At 43.9% G+C, this 14485-nt stretch overlaps 1 protein-coding gene and 1 long non-coding RNA gene across 4 annotated transcripts in view; both read left to right on the top strand.

Annotated features, from left to right (window-relative positions):
* Positions 1-11240, top strand: part of LOC144212387 (roundabout homolog 1-like) — a 41589-nt gene extending 30349 nt beyond the window's left edge. For both annotated transcript variants that reach the window (XM_077740218.1, XM_077740219.1), the window contains 27 exons: positions 259-416; positions 1768-1888; positions 2635-2773; positions 2855-2982; positions 3295-3419; positions 3492-3657; positions 4575-4759; positions 4820-4901; positions 5178-5346; positions 5413-5579; positions 5655-5776; positions 5850-6084; positions 6330-6451; positions 6590-6761; positions 6841-7038; positions 7398-7424; positions 7607-7646; positions 7806-7960; positions 8031-8372; positions 8440-8532; positions 8601-8736; positions 8895-9008; positions 9341-9693; positions 9776-9898; positions 10011-10223; positions 10324-10430; positions 10499-11240. In XM_077740218.1, coding sequence (XP_077596344.1) covers positions 259-416; positions 1768-1888; positions 2635-2773; positions 2855-2982; positions 3295-3419; positions 3492-3657; positions 4575-4759; positions 4820-4901; positions 5178-5346; positions 5413-5579; positions 5655-5776; positions 5850-6084; positions 6330-6451; positions 6590-6761; positions 6841-7038; positions 7398-7424; positions 7607-7646; positions 7806-7960; positions 8031-8372; positions 8440-8532; positions 8601-8736; positions 8895-9008; positions 9341-9693; positions 9776-9898; positions 10011-10223; positions 10324-10430; positions 10499-10513 — 4007 coding nt within the window. In that variant the 3' untranslated portion in view covers positions 10514-11240. The remainder of the gene's footprint in view (positions 1-258; positions 417-1767; positions 1889-2634; positions 2774-2854; positions 2983-3294; positions 3420-3491; positions 3658-4574; positions 4760-4819; positions 4902-5177; positions 5347-5412; positions 5580-5654; positions 5777-5849; positions 6085-6329; positions 6452-6589; positions 6762-6840; positions 7039-7397; positions 7425-7606; positions 7647-7805; positions 7961-8030; positions 8373-8439; positions 8533-8600; positions 8737-8894; positions 9009-9340; positions 9694-9775; positions 9899-10010; positions 10224-10323; positions 10431-10498) is intronic.
* A 2481-nt stretch (positions 11241-13721) lies between these two features.
* LOC144212389 (uncharacterized) overlaps positions 13722-14485 on the top strand; it is a 2978-nt gene continuing 2214 nt past the window's right edge. The window contains exons 1-2 of one of the 2 annotated variants that reach the window (XR_013329758.1): positions 13722-13810; positions 13885-13981. This is a non-coding gene — a long non-coding RNA (uncharacterized LOC144212389). Of the gene's footprint in view, positions 13816-13884; positions 13982-14485 lie in introns of both variants that reach the window. The other variant, XR_013329759.1, reaches the window with a different exon arrangement.

Raw genomic sequence — 14485 nt, 5'->3', positions numbered from 1 at the left:
TTTCAAATTGAGTATGGGAGTTTTTGATGTACATTTTCTGTAAAAACTGAGCTGGTTTGACTCATTTCTGCTCTAATCCGGATTGTCTCGGTTACTGGTAGCAGACCAAATGTCTTGGTCATGTCTGGGTGATTTCTGGTCTTGGGCGAGTGTCTATTTAGTTAACACGTTTCTGTATGCAAGATTACAAAAGTCTCATTTTGCCGGCGCCATGTGCAAACGCTGTTATCGACAGTTCTTCTTTGTCTTTCGTTTCAGTTTTACGAGATGACTTCAGACAGAACCCCGTCGACGTGATGGTCGCCGTCGGGGAGCCGGCCGTCTTGGAGTGCCAGCCACCCCGCGGACATCCCGAGCCCACCATCTCCTGGAGAAAAAATGGTTTGAACTTGGACGACCGAGAAGAACGAATCACGGTCAGTGCGTTCGTCCAACTCAACGCCTCTTGCGCGGCGGGAGTCAAACTTGATTGCATCGTGCCTTTAATATCCACTGTGCGTTGATGGGTCGCCGGTTTGAAAGCTCATTGAGACGGCTGACAGGTTTGAGTCTCTCCGGGGGGGGGGGGGGTTGTGATGGACGGAGTAGCTTGCCGCCATTCCGAGGATCACAAGCGTGCACCGCAGAGGCAAATTCAAAGCCTCCCTTTTGCTTTGTACTCCTCTTTTTATCCTTCCCAACTATGGAAATGTGACTTTGCCACCAGAGTTCACCTAAAAGACATCGTTTACTTTTCAAAGAAAATTGAAGCCGGCTAAAAATGGGGGTCCCAAATGATGTAAGCACCACAAAAAAAGCGGGCATCAGGCCTTTTCTTTTGGGATTGACGCTGAAAAATGTCTACTTTGGAGTTAAATTGTCGCTTTTAACTGTACGCGTGCATTGGACGTATATCCAGCGGCGTGGATTTAATGAGGGAATCGATATATGGTGTTTAGTAGCCGCTAAGCATAATTCTGAACCCTCTGCCACGGCCCTGCAGGCCGCCTTGACCTCTGACCTCTCAACCTCTGCTAAAGAGAAGCTTGTCCTTGAATAGATTAGGCATTATTATTATAAAAAAGTCTGCCGTCTTGCAGCAGGAAAAGACCTTGTCTGGTTGTTTCTATTGTATGAAATGGCTGCTTTTGTGCTATTGTGTACTAAAAAATGCAATTGAGTGTCAAGCATTTATTGTAACAATACCATGTAAATATGTTGGCTTTTTTTCCAAAGCAAAAGCGGATGTTTACCAAGATAACAAAGGGACTTATTTGCTGTAATTGAGGACAACAGAAATTATATAAAACATTTTTTTCTTTAAAAAAAATATTCAAGGAAAAAAAGGACCTTGCTAAGATTAAGAGATACATATTCTTACAAGTAAAAAGCTAGAATCCTACTTTAAAAATGGAAAATTATACATAATTCCAGTTTGGAAGGTTATAAAAAGAGTAATTTGCTTAATAATTCATTCTTTTCTTACTAATATTAACCCATTGGCTGCCATTGGTAGTTAAATGCTCATGACAAAGTAAAAATAGATTTGACTTCTATTGCCGTCAATGACAGATTGATTCAATGCTTCTACTGATGGAAGAATAGCTTTGTTTCACCACAAATTGGGGTTGAAAGAGCATGACTCTGGCGGCAAGCATAAATGTTGTGATGCCCCATTTGTTGTACATTTTGTGACGAAGCCGACGGCAACAAATGAAGCACGTCGCCATCACGTTGGGCTCTTGTGCAAAGACAGCTGTGTAAATCCTCTGTTTGCTTTGCTTTCAGATCCGCGGCGGAAAGCTGATGATCACCAACAGCAGGAAGAGCGACGCCGGAAAATACATTTGCGTCGGGACCAACATGGTGGGCGAGCGGGAGAGCGAAATTGCTGAACTCACCGTCCTAGGTAAATTCTACTCAGTCCGGACTCTAAACCCGAATCTCGTTTGCTATACTCAATGTAAAACAGCCAATCTGGAAGCATCAAAAATGTTTGTCTTTTTTTTTTACCTTTGCCAAACTAAAAGCCTCCAGCTTTAATTCTCAAGCCCAGGCACGTACACACACGTAGATTCTTTTTTTTTTTTTGAACATTTCCCATCGGAATTGAGCTCTTATCAGCATGGTAGTGAGATGACCTTGGTGGGGTGTGGAATCCACAGTCTAAAGCCGCCGCATCAAGCTATTCAAGGCTGTGAGAGTAATCTTGCAGAATGCATCCAAAGGTCAAGATACTCGGGAATGGAGCACAACACAAATAATCTATGAGGGAGGAGGTTATGGCTAGAGGTAAAAAAATAACAACTAAAAAATAAAAGTGCTGCAGTGAAATACAGCAATGTGAAGAATCTGGCAACAACGGGAAAAAAACGTTATTAAAAGTTGCTTCTGTCTCACAACAAGAGCAACTTTCAGTATCCATTTTTGATCAATTGTCAAAACAAGATTAGAATGTTATCATATTTTGCACAATGCACTTGATTGATTTCATTATCAAGCATTTTTTTGCGTTGTCTAAGATTTATTGTTTCATTTCATGGTCATTTTTATGTTGTCGTTTGACTTTTTTGTTAAATGCATACTTTGTTGTTGTCTCTTTTCTTTCATTTCATTGTAATGATGTCAAATTATTTTGTTTCTTTTTGTTTTTAGAACGCCCGACATTTCTGAAGCGGCCCAGCAGCGCGGTGGTGTTAGCGGACGGCAGCGTGGAATTCTACTGTGCGGTTCAAGGTGATCCCGTCCCCACCGTCCGCTGGAGGAAAGACGATTCGGAGCTGCCTAAGGGAAGGTAAAAAACAACAAAAATGCCCCTTTTTTGATCGTTTCCACCTGTCCTTCCCCATCACTTGACCTTTGCCCTTTCTTTTAGATTCGAAATCCAAGAAGACCACACTTTGATCGTACGCCAAGTGACCTCTTCGGATGAGGGTTCCTATACTTGTGTGGTGGAGAACATGGTTGGGAAGTCGGAAACATCTGCCATGCTCACTGTTCACGGTCAGTGGAAAAAACACCCACATCTTTAGAAACTTTTTCTTCTTTTTTTTTCCCCCACTTCCATCAAGTGCTCCCTGGCGTCATACTTTTTTGGCTCATTCCTGACTCATTCCTTTTTTGTCTTTTTACTCCATTCTAGTCCACACGGGTAAGTCTGTCCTCCATCCCTCTCTCACTCTCACCCACCATCATCCGGCAGCACCACGTATGCCACCCCTTTGCACCGTATGTTTCGGTTAGCTCTGTTCAGGTAAATATTGGCATCTTTTGTGCCGTTTGTTGTGATCGTGAGCCTCTCTTTCCCCCCCTCAGTGCCGCCCGCCTTCGCCTTGCGGCCGCGGAATCAGGTGGCGGCCGTCGGCAGGACGCTCAGCTTTCAGTGTGAAGCCACGGGGAACCCGCCGCCCGCTATCTTCTGGCAGAGGGAGGGCAGCGAGGTGAGAAGATTCCTCCGCTTTTGAAAGATTTGCCTCACATAAACCAATGTGTGTTGTACGGTTCCCCCGCAGAGCCTCTTGTTCTCGGCGCCGCAACCCTTCAGCCGGCTGTCCGTCTCCCAGATGGGCACTTTGACGATCACCGATGTTCAACAATCCGACGGAGGCTTGTACAGTTGTCAGGCGCTCAACATTGCCGGAAGCGTTATCACCAAGGCGCTGCTGGAGGTTACTGACTGTGAGTACTCAAAGTAGTATTTCATCATTTTTCAGGATATATATGTCATTGCCCAAAAGAAAAAAAATTGCCAAGTCGTTGTCGTCAGGAAGAAAATGTGTAAATGTGTAAGGAATCATTTCAGGGAGTATATGGCAATATATGGGAAGAACAATGTCAATTCAATAGACATATACAGTAATCCCTTGAATATTGTCGTCCAATTAATTTTAACTTGGAAGGTCTGGCAGCAAAAAATAATAATATTCCCTCCCCGGTAATTAGCCACCACGACAACCAGCGCCGGTCTCGGCGTGGATGAAGCGCAAGTTGGCTTCTCTCCGTATTTGCACGTTTGAAATGAATAAAAGAAAGCGCTTGAGGCTTTTCTCAATATTGACATCTTTGGAGCTGGGATGGAGCTTTCATTCCTCACAGCACTTTAGAATGAAAACGCAGGCATCCAGGGGACCAAAAACGTGGGGTGTCCCCAAAAAGCACTCTTTTTCTGTGATTTAATAGCTGTGGTTCCATTCCCGTTCGGAAAGGCCGCATTTGTATGGAAATAAGCAGTGTCTTCTAATACCTCTGGCGCTTTTCAAGGCATGTTTCCATCCACTTTTTGGTTAGTCTTATTTATTTAGAAGCCCCGTCGCATTTGGCCGCGCCTCAAAATGAAAAGTGGCGTGTTATCTTTGTGCTGGAAGCTGCCTCCGACCGCTTTTGCCCGTCGCCATACCTGCTGTCCAATGAATGATTAGTGGCTCTGCTGGAAGGGATAGCTTGACTTTTGTTTTCCTTTCTCTACCTTTAAATCTGTCTCTCATCTTTCAATATGTTTCTGCAGCAGTCTTTTCTTTTACATTTTTTGTTTGTTTGTTTGTCCTTTCACAGACCGGATGCATTGACCTCGTGGTTTGCTTCTCTCTCTCTTTCAGCCGGCTCGGAACTGCCCCCACCCATAATTCGTCAGGGCCCTGTCAATCAGACGGTTCCCATGGACAGCACCGCCGTGTTGAATTGCCAAACGGCCGGCACGCCGTCCCCTTCCGTCCACTGGAAGAAGGATGGCGCCCCGTTGGACGTGGCGGAGACCGGCTCGCTTGAGATTCGTCACGCAAAGGTAGACGTCTCTTCACGAGGATCCCTTGAACATGTAATTTATCATTTCTTTTTTTTTCAGCTGGAGGATTCCGGTTTTTACACTTGTGTAGCGTCCAGTCCCAACGGAGAAGCCTCCTGGACTGCGCATTTACAAGTCCAGGGTAAGCTTTTGTCTATTTACTTCTATTAAAAGGACAGAAGGATGCACAAAATCTAGACTCATTACCAAAAAGAGAACTACAAGAACACCTACCATACTTGATTCAAGATCTACTGTATTTTCATGCATATTTCTAGCTAAAATACATTAATGACTGAATCAAGAGTATGGCTTATATGCATACAAATTAGACTTGAATTGCATGAAACGGCTAGACGTTTGAAAGAAAATACTCATTATCCAAAATGACAGTGAATCCGGTTTTCTGCACCATCAGAGTTTGGAGTTGTCGTCCAGAACAATCGGCCCGTGGGTGCCGACCTGACACCCGGCGCCCCATCCAAACCCGAGATCAGCGAGGTCAGCGCCAACTCCGTCACGCTCTCGTGGAAACCCGGCCCCGACGCCGGCGCCGCACCTACGTCCTACCTAATAGAAGCCTTCAGGTTGGAAGAAGCCTTTCATTTTACAGTGTTTCGAGATCCAATGTTCACCTTGATTTTCCGCCGCAGTCACACTTTGGGGAGCCGATGGGTGACCTTGGCCGAGCACGTGAAGACGCCCACCTTTGTCCTGAGGAACTTGAAGCCAGGCGTCGTCTATCTTTTCATGATCCGAGCGGTCAACGCGTACGGCCTCAGCGACCCCAGCGCCATCTCCGATTCCGTTCGGACTCTCGGTATGTCCTGTGGATTTGAACATCATTTTGCCAATTAATCCTCTATGCTTAAAAAAAATTAATTTCTAAATAAAGATAGCGCTCAGGCTGCCGAGGGCGCCGATCCACGTCACATTCAGAGGGAATTGGCCGACGTGGTGATCCACCTCAACACACCCGCCATCGTGTCGTCCTCTGCCGTCCGTGTCAATTGGATCGTGAGTACCGTGCTTTTTTTTACGCTTGGGGGACTTCTGTTGAACTGAGATTGTCTTTTTTTTTGGACACTAGGTAGAGCAGCAGTCATTGTACATCCAAGGCTACAAAGTTTTGTACAGGCCTTCGGCCGAACACGGCCAACCCGAGGGTCACTGGAGTGTCCTGGACGTACGGGCGCCACATAAAGACGGCGTGGTGATCGGTCAACTCAAGAGCGGCGTCATCTACGAATTCAAAGTGCGGCCATTTTTTGACGAATTCCAGGGAGCCGACAGTGACGTAAAAGTCATCAGAACGTTGGACGAAGGTACATTTTTATTTCATTTTTTTTGCAGTAGCATTTTGTCTATCTGTTGACTTGAATTTAGTTTACTTTGTCCCAGTTTTGATTATTATTTGCCTAGTTATTATTCAAATCCTAGCATTTCCATTTCACTTGCAGCCAAAGGGAATACTTAACAGAGCTTAAATGACAATAGCACATTGATTTTGAATGCTACTATTAAATTTAGCAGTTCATAGGTGACCTATCGATCTATTTTTTTGTGATAGCGCCGAAGCAAGCGCCCCAGGACGTTACGGTGACAAAGAGCCATGCCAATAGTACCGCCATCCTCATCTCCTGGAAAGCTCCTCCCGTGCTGGAGGAGGCGGCCGTCATTCAGGAATACAAGGTACGTGAGTACGTGACAAGCCTCCAGTGAGGCTTCGAATGAATGATGCTTTTTCAATTTAAAGCCGTCTTCTTTGGGGGCGCCACTGGAGGGGCTGGAGAAGGGATATCACTGTCATCTTCGCCTTGTATTTGACAGATCTGGTGCCTGGCTAATGAGAGTCGCTACCACGTCAACCAGTCGGTGGACGGCTACACCTTTTCGCTTCTGCTTCCGGGCCTGGCGCCCGGGATACGTTACAGCGTGGAGGTGGCGGCCAGCAACGCCGCCGGAGCCGGGGTCAAGAGCAAGGTCAAGTTCTTTGAGTTTGGTGAGGCTCATCTACACACGGATACGGCTGTGGATTTTGCTCCATCTCTAAAGTCTAATCTCTCTCTGCGTTGTCTCAGATTCCGCCGGTCAAATGACCAATCTGAAGGATGGAAAGGACGCCTTGACACACATCTCTGACGTGGTGAAGCAGCCGGCCTTTATTGCAGGCATCGGCGCCACCTGCTGGTGCGTCCTCATGATTTTCAGCGTGTGGCTTTACCGTCATCGCAAGAAGAGAAGAGGCCTCAGCAGCTCCTACACCGGCATTCGAAAGGGTTTGTCCATATTCCTTTGCTTTTCCGCCATAGACGTACAATGCGGTCAAAGACATGACGCCTATTGCCGTCAATGGCGGCCACTTGCGCCGAGACAGACATTTAAAGGCTGACCTTTTAGATGTTTGTGTCCTTTGGGTCCCCGCTGTGTTTATGTGGACCTGACATTACCTTTGCCGTTATATCTTCCTTCTTCAAGTCTGTGATTAACCTTTTCGGATAGACACGGATGATCGATGGGCTTCTTTTTAATCTTCCAATCAGAGTGGGATTTATTTGGATGGTGGGCACGCAGGGGAAAGTCATTTTTGTTATTGCTTGCTTGTATTAATGCGCTTTTTTTGTCTTTCTCTACACAGTGCCGTCGTTTACCTTTACACCGACAGGCAAGTACTTTATGCTCACTTGGCTTGTGTGAAAAGTAGAATATATGACGTGTTGTCATGGAAATATGAGGATGGATTGCCACTCCAACTTCAGAGCTTTTGCAAAAGGCCTCATTGGAAATGGGGATTTTATTAAGAAGAGATTTTAAGTTGAAGTAATGCTATTCCTCCTTCTTTTACAGTCGCCTATCAAAGAGGAGACTCTACGTGTGGAGCTGGCAGGCAAGTTGCATTTGGCTTGTCTTTTGGAATTGTAATGCAGATGACTTGTAGAGACACTAGGAGGCGATGTTTATCTATTATTGGGCCGTTTGTCGAGTTGAAACTATGAGGAGACAATATATGCTGCAGCTTTTGATTGACAGACCCCCTGTATTACAGATCTGGCCTTCTGGGCGTGGGGGAACCTCTAAACCAGCTGTGGCTGCCGGACAATTGGCCAAACACTTGCGCCAATCACAAGGACTGCAGCATCAACTGCTGCAATAATGGAAACGGAACCACGGACAGCAACATGACCACCTATAGTCGGCCAGGTCAGCTCTCGTGCCAGATTTCCCACAATTCCATTTTTTTTTTTTACCCCAACTCATTTGTTTTCTTTAGCCGACTGCATCGCCAACTACGGAAAGCATCCGGACGACAAGCTCTGCTCGGAGACGCCCATTTACACGGACGTCAACCTGGGCGACAAGCTCAACGACTTCCAAGCCTTCCCCAATTCCAACTCATGCTACGCCAGTCCCGGAGGAGATTCTTGCGATCCATACGAACCCATCCCCTACGCCACCACCCAACTGATTCAGGCCAGCATTCAAAACAAGGCTCGTACGAGCGACCCCATGGAAATGCCTTGCTGGAATCTGCCCCCCAACCCGCCTCCTCTACCAAAAGAGATGGCCACGCAGATGCAATACAATATCATCGAGCAAAATGTTCTCAATAAAGGTAAAATGGTGGAGCATGCGTGTCAAACAAGCGCTCACTTATTTCAACATCTACTATATTTTTTTAGATGTTCCAGCAGGAAATGACGGTTTAGTCCACCTCAAGATGTTCGCCGACCACAACTCGGGAGGCTCAGACCGGAGCAGTAATGGCACCTCGGGTAACGAGTGCTCTACGTAGAAGTCTATTAATATGTCCACATTTTTAACGCTTGTTCTCGTTTCCCAGGGAGTCAAAATCAAAAGAAAGGACCGCGAGCTAACCGAACTCCAAAACATGCTGCGGTGACTTGGGCAGATGCTTTTTCTCCTCCTCATACAAGAGCCTGGAATGGAGATGAGTACAGCCTTCCCATGGACAAGAGGTGGACTTTTTTGTTTTTAAATTAGTATTAATATTGTTCGTGTTTAGCCACTAAATTCTTGTAAAGAAATGATTCCTGCAAAAGCTTAAATGGCTAAAATAAGGGGCAAGCAAAATTGATAAAATAAATAGTAGACAAACTCTTTTTTTTCTTCCCAGTTTTGATCCAGAAAAACGATCCGAAGTCTGCCCGACTCCTCCAATAAGAGGAGTGACGTCATCCCCACAGAGAATGATGAGCAAGGTTGTCCATAATGGGATCCAGCACCTCAGGTGACCATTTCCATCATAAAATGATTTCAACAAGCATACACTAAAGTAGTTTTTCACATGTCGATAGCGCCCCCAAAAAAATACAATATCATAAGAGGCTTTCAGTAGTCAGAAAAGGGAAAAAAACATATCAGGCTCAGCCATATTATATTTAAAAAGAGACATTTAGTCTATAAAATAAGGTACTATTTTGTCGCAGTGTAGTATGGTGTACTTCTATGAGACTTCAATCAAATAAATGGAATTTGAGAAAAACAACAATCCACAAAGGAGTAAATAAAGCATCTAAGAGTGTGCATGTAAGTATTTCTTTATATTCCCTTCAAACGCAGCTCCACTCCCCTTTACACGGACAAGGACGAAGAAGAAGAGGAGGAGGAAGATGAGGAGGAGGAAGAAGAGGATGGTGGAGACGAGGAAATAGCAGCTGATGAAAACCTGTACCATCTGCACAAACAAAAGTTGCCTCCCAACTCCCCGCACAAGCTGCTTTTACGCCGTCTGGAACAGACCCCCGCCTCCAGCACGGGGTCCATGCTCAACAGCTGGGGCTCCGCCTCCGAGGAAAACTTGTCGTCGGGCAGGTCCAGCGTGGTCAGCACCTCCGAAGGCTCTTTCTTCACCGACGGAGATTTCGCTCAGGCCGAAGGCTGCCCAGACGTCGCCACTGCCGGCGACCAGTCGGGTGAGACCACGTGTCCAATCGACCGGGATTTTTGCAATTGCTCCGGTCCGTATCATCCTTTTTTATGTCCACCAAATCTCAGGTCGAGCCGGCAGTCCCGTGTCCACGGACAGTAACGTGAGTCCCGCCGTGATGCAGAAAAGACCCAGGAGGTCCAAGCAGACCCAGCAGACGAGCTATCATCCCAAAGATGCCTTCAATGATGGTAAAAAATACGTGAACTTTGCTTTTTTTTTGCTTATCTCGGCCCTGTCTGCTCTACATTGACCGCGATAATCGAGGGATGACTGTAAAAATCACTCTTTTTATCCCTGCAGACTCGTTCATGCCGCTGAACTTCCCCAGTCACATGACCCATAGCGACTTAAGCATAAGGGGAGCCACCTTACCCAGAATGGGTTCCGGAGAAGTCCGGGGACGGCGAGGAAGCACCGGGACTCAGCGGATTGGACAGGCGCCGTCTCCGTTGGAAGACGGTCTGAGCCGGCACAAAGGGAAAAGGGGAAACGGAAAAAGTAAAGAGCACTCAGGTATTGTGGTTTGACTGGTTTGGAATTTTCATTGAGCAAAAAATCATTTCCAATCAAACAATGGGTGATTCCTCGTGTAATCCACCATCTTTCCCGTCAGATCCAGCTATGAGGGAAGCTGAAGGGCCCGTGGCGTCCAGCTTTATACCTCGTGAAAACTCCAGGATCAAACCTCGGGTTCAGGTGGAACCTGTGAGTGTAGATGAGGTAAGACAAAATAACCAAAACACTTTTATCGTGCCCATCTTATGTGAGATCTTTCTCTCTTCTCATAGTTGCTGAGAAGCTGAGAAAACCCTCAGTGAAGATCCGCTTTGGTGGAAAACTTGGGCTGGATGGAGAAAAAGACTCAAACGCTGCACAAAAAAAACATGCTCTTTTTCTATCTGACATTTCTCAACTCATGTTGTTTTAGTGCTAAAGCTTCTGTCTGTGGACTTGATTGTGGCTGAGCGTCAGCCAAGGGCCTAAAAAAACAAACAAAAAAAGAAGAAGAAGGGCCAGCCAGACACTCCACAAGTAAGATTTCAGGCACACCATGTAAGTGAGTGTTTCTTGTTTCTTTTTAAATGCTAAATGTCATTTCCAGACCTGTTTGCGCATTGTTTACTGCCACAAAAGTGCTTCAAATTGAAATTGTATGTGACAGTGTTAATGTTTTACTCGGTGACGTACATCTTGTCCTCGTATGGTTTGTTCTACTTTGGTTAGAAAAGCACAATCGCTGGTTTTTAGGATGGTAATTGTAGACATTTTGTGGAATTGTGAAATGTCACCGGATGATTTTTCGTCTTGATTTGGAGAAGATGAATGTCGATGTCACTCGTGCATCCACTTGCAAACATTTGAAGCTGCTTTGAGACCTGTTTTTTTGTATTTTTGGCATGCACATTCCCTTCTCGGAGACCTGACGGCAAGATATTGACTTCATCCCGAGAAAATTCTGCTGTTTGTTTGTTTTGACTTCCTCTTTTTACCTCCTGACCTTACCTTGGCCATAAATTCTGTCTTATTCAATCCACAGTGTCCATTTTGGTCTTCATCTCAAAGGGATTCAATCCGATTATCTTGGAACATCACGAGGGATACTTTCAGTCCGTAATACAATTGCTGTCCTTGGTGACAGAAACATGGCACTTATCTAAAATGCATCTTAGAACCAACAAACAAGTAGGTATTGGAAAGTTTTGACTACAAAATATATAGAAACACTTGGGAAAATATTTCCCAACTGAGATTTGAACCTCAGTCACCCATATGGTAATCCTGTGAACTAACCTCTACACCACAAATTGGCTACTCTTTGCTGTCATTATTGGAAAGTCTTGACTACAAATATATAGAAACAAGTAAAGGAAAATGTTTCCAAACTGGGGATTGAACCATCAAATGCCCACATGGTAGTTCAGTGAACAAACCGCTACACCACAAACTGGCTGCACTTTACTATCATTATTGGAAAGTCTTGAATTCAAATATATAGAAACAATTGAGAAAATACTTCCCACCTGGGATTTGAACTCCCAACTGTCCACTTTGTACTCCAGTGAACTAACCTCTACACCATGAACTGGACACACTCTGCTTTCTCATTATTGGGAAGTTTTGGCTTCAAATATATAGAAACAACTAAAGGAAAACATTGCCAAACTGGGATTTGAACCTCAATCGCCCATATGGCGACCCTGTGAACTAACCTCTACACCACAAATTGGCTGCTCTTTGCTGTCATTATTGGAAAGTCTTGACTACAAATACATAGAAACAAGTAAAGGAAAATGTTTCCAAACTCGGAATTGAACTATCAAATGCCCACATGGTAGTTCAGTGAACAAACCTCTACACCACAAACTGGCTGCACTTTATCATCATTATTGGAAAGTCTTGACTACAAATATATAGAAACAATTGGGAAAATATTTCCCACTTGGGATTTGAACTCCCAACTGTCCACTTTGTAGTCCAGTGAACTAACCTCTACACCATGAATTGGCCACACTTTGCTCTCTTATTATTGGGAAGTCTTGGCTACAAATATATAGAAACAACTAAAGGAAAACATTTCCAAACTGGGATTCGAACTCCAGTTCCCCATTTGGTAGGCTAGTGAAGTAACCTCTACACCACGAATTGGTCACACTTTGCTTTGTCATTATTGGGAAGTCTTGACTACAAATATATAGAAACAACTTAAGGAAAAAGTTTCCAATCTGGGATTTGAACCCTCAAATGCCCACATGGTAGTCCAGTGAACTAACTTCTACACCACTAATAGCCTACACTTTACTGTTCTTATTGGAAAGTCTTGAGTACAAATATATAGAAACAACTAAAGGAAAATGTTTCCAACTGGGATTTGAACCAAAGCCACCCACACAGGAGACAGTGACCTAACCTCTACACCACAAATTGGCCACACTTTACATCGTCATTATTGGAAAGTTTTGACTACGAATATATATAAACAATTTTGGGAAAATATTTCCCAAACAGGGATTTGAACCCTCAGCTGCCCATATGTTAGTCCTGTGAACTAACCTCTACACCACAAATTGGCTACACTCTACCGTCATTATTCAAAAGTCTTGACTGCAAATATATAGAAACAACTAAAGAAAATGATTTCCGACTGGGATTCGAACCCAAGCAGACCACACACGAGACCGGTGAGTTAACCTCTACACCACAAATTGGTCACACTTTTCTTTGTCATTATTGCAAAGTCTTGATTACAAAAATATATAGAAACAATTTTGGGAAAATGTTTCCCAACAGGGATTTGAATCCTCAACTGCCCATTTGTTAGTCCATTGACCTAACCACTACACCACGATGTCACCACACTTGAAATTGTATTTTTTGGAAAGTATTGACTACAAATATATAGAAACAACTAAAGGAAAATTTTTCCAACTGGGATTTGAACCAAAGCCACACACACGGGAGACAGGTGAGCTACACACACGGGAGACAGGTGAGCTAACCTCTACACCACGAATTGGCCACACTATATATTCTCATTATTGGGAAGTCTTGGTTACAAATATATAGAAACAGCTTAAAGAAAATGTTTCTAACTGGGATTTGAACCCAAGCAGCCTACACGGGAAACAGGTGAGTTAACCTCTACACCACGATCTGGCCACTCTACATAGTCATTTTTGGAAAGACTTGATTACAAATATTTAGAAACAACTAAAAGAAAATGTTTTACAACATTGACACCTATGTATGTGCCTTTGTCACCTTTGCAAAACCATCCCCTGCCTGGTATAAACTGTCAAGAACCAGTTCAAGACTTTTTTGGACCGATTTCAAACGTGGCCCATCAAAGTGCAAACTTTTGACCATTTTGACCCATTTAAGAGCACTTTTGTTGAATGATATTTCACCCATTTCATTATACACAGTTGTGTATGATGACATTAAAGGCTTTTGGTTTGATATAAGGGCGTAGCATCCCAAAAGACCAGGCTTTCATTTCAAACTATTATATTAAAAAGTCGAGGGCGTTCCCTGAGTTGACGTCACATTGCTGACCAGGAAGTGAAACCCGGAAAAGACAATGGAGAAATGTGGTTGTCGATGTATGGTTTGTATTGTTTGTAAACGTCTTTTCAGGTTTTAAATCGCATGATCTAAACGTTCTAATTTGTTTCAGGTACAACCAAGACACGTTTGTTCAAGGACATGAACAGAAGTTCACCAAGAAGTGTTGTTGGCTGATTGATTTTGTGTACTCGACGCATGCCGAAAAGGTAAGAAATTCTCCCGTTTTCTACATTGCAAGTTTCTCTCAAGATATAGTTCCACTTGCATTCATAATATCTCTAAATCGAGTTAGTGTTTTTAAATCTTTTAAAAGATCGCACTAGGACAGAAAAGAAGACGACTCAAATGATGACTTTTGCAATGCGAAAATTGCTTTATAGACCATTTGTCATAAAACCAATATCCGAATTGTGGAAAGACACTCTCTACAGTAATATTGGGGATATCTGACCACTTGATCTATTTGTTTATTTTTGGTAATGACTAAGGCTTTTTATTCTTTAAAAAACGAAATTGTATAGTGATAAGTTCATTAATAATTCCCCTTATTTGTAATTATCAATAACTGTAGGCAGACATCTTATTCAATATTGACATTTAATTAAATAGAACCTTAAGGGAAGATACATCTTCAAAAGTATCCTTCCGAACAGTATTTCGCGTACGGCTTTAAGGCATTTGGATAAAAACAATCACGCCTTCATTTGACC

Source organism: Stigmatopora nigra, chromosome 19 (assembly GCF_051989575.1).
Source record: "Stigmatopora nigra isolate UIUO_SnigA chromosome 19, RoL_Snig_1.1, whole genome shotgun sequence".
Classification (NCBI taxonomy): Eukaryota; Metazoa; Chordata; class Actinopteri; order Syngnathiformes; family Syngnathidae; genus Stigmatopora; species Stigmatopora nigra.
The sequence above is the reverse complement of the archived record's forward strand: the minus strand, read 5'-3'. Positions and strand labels throughout refer to the sequence as shown.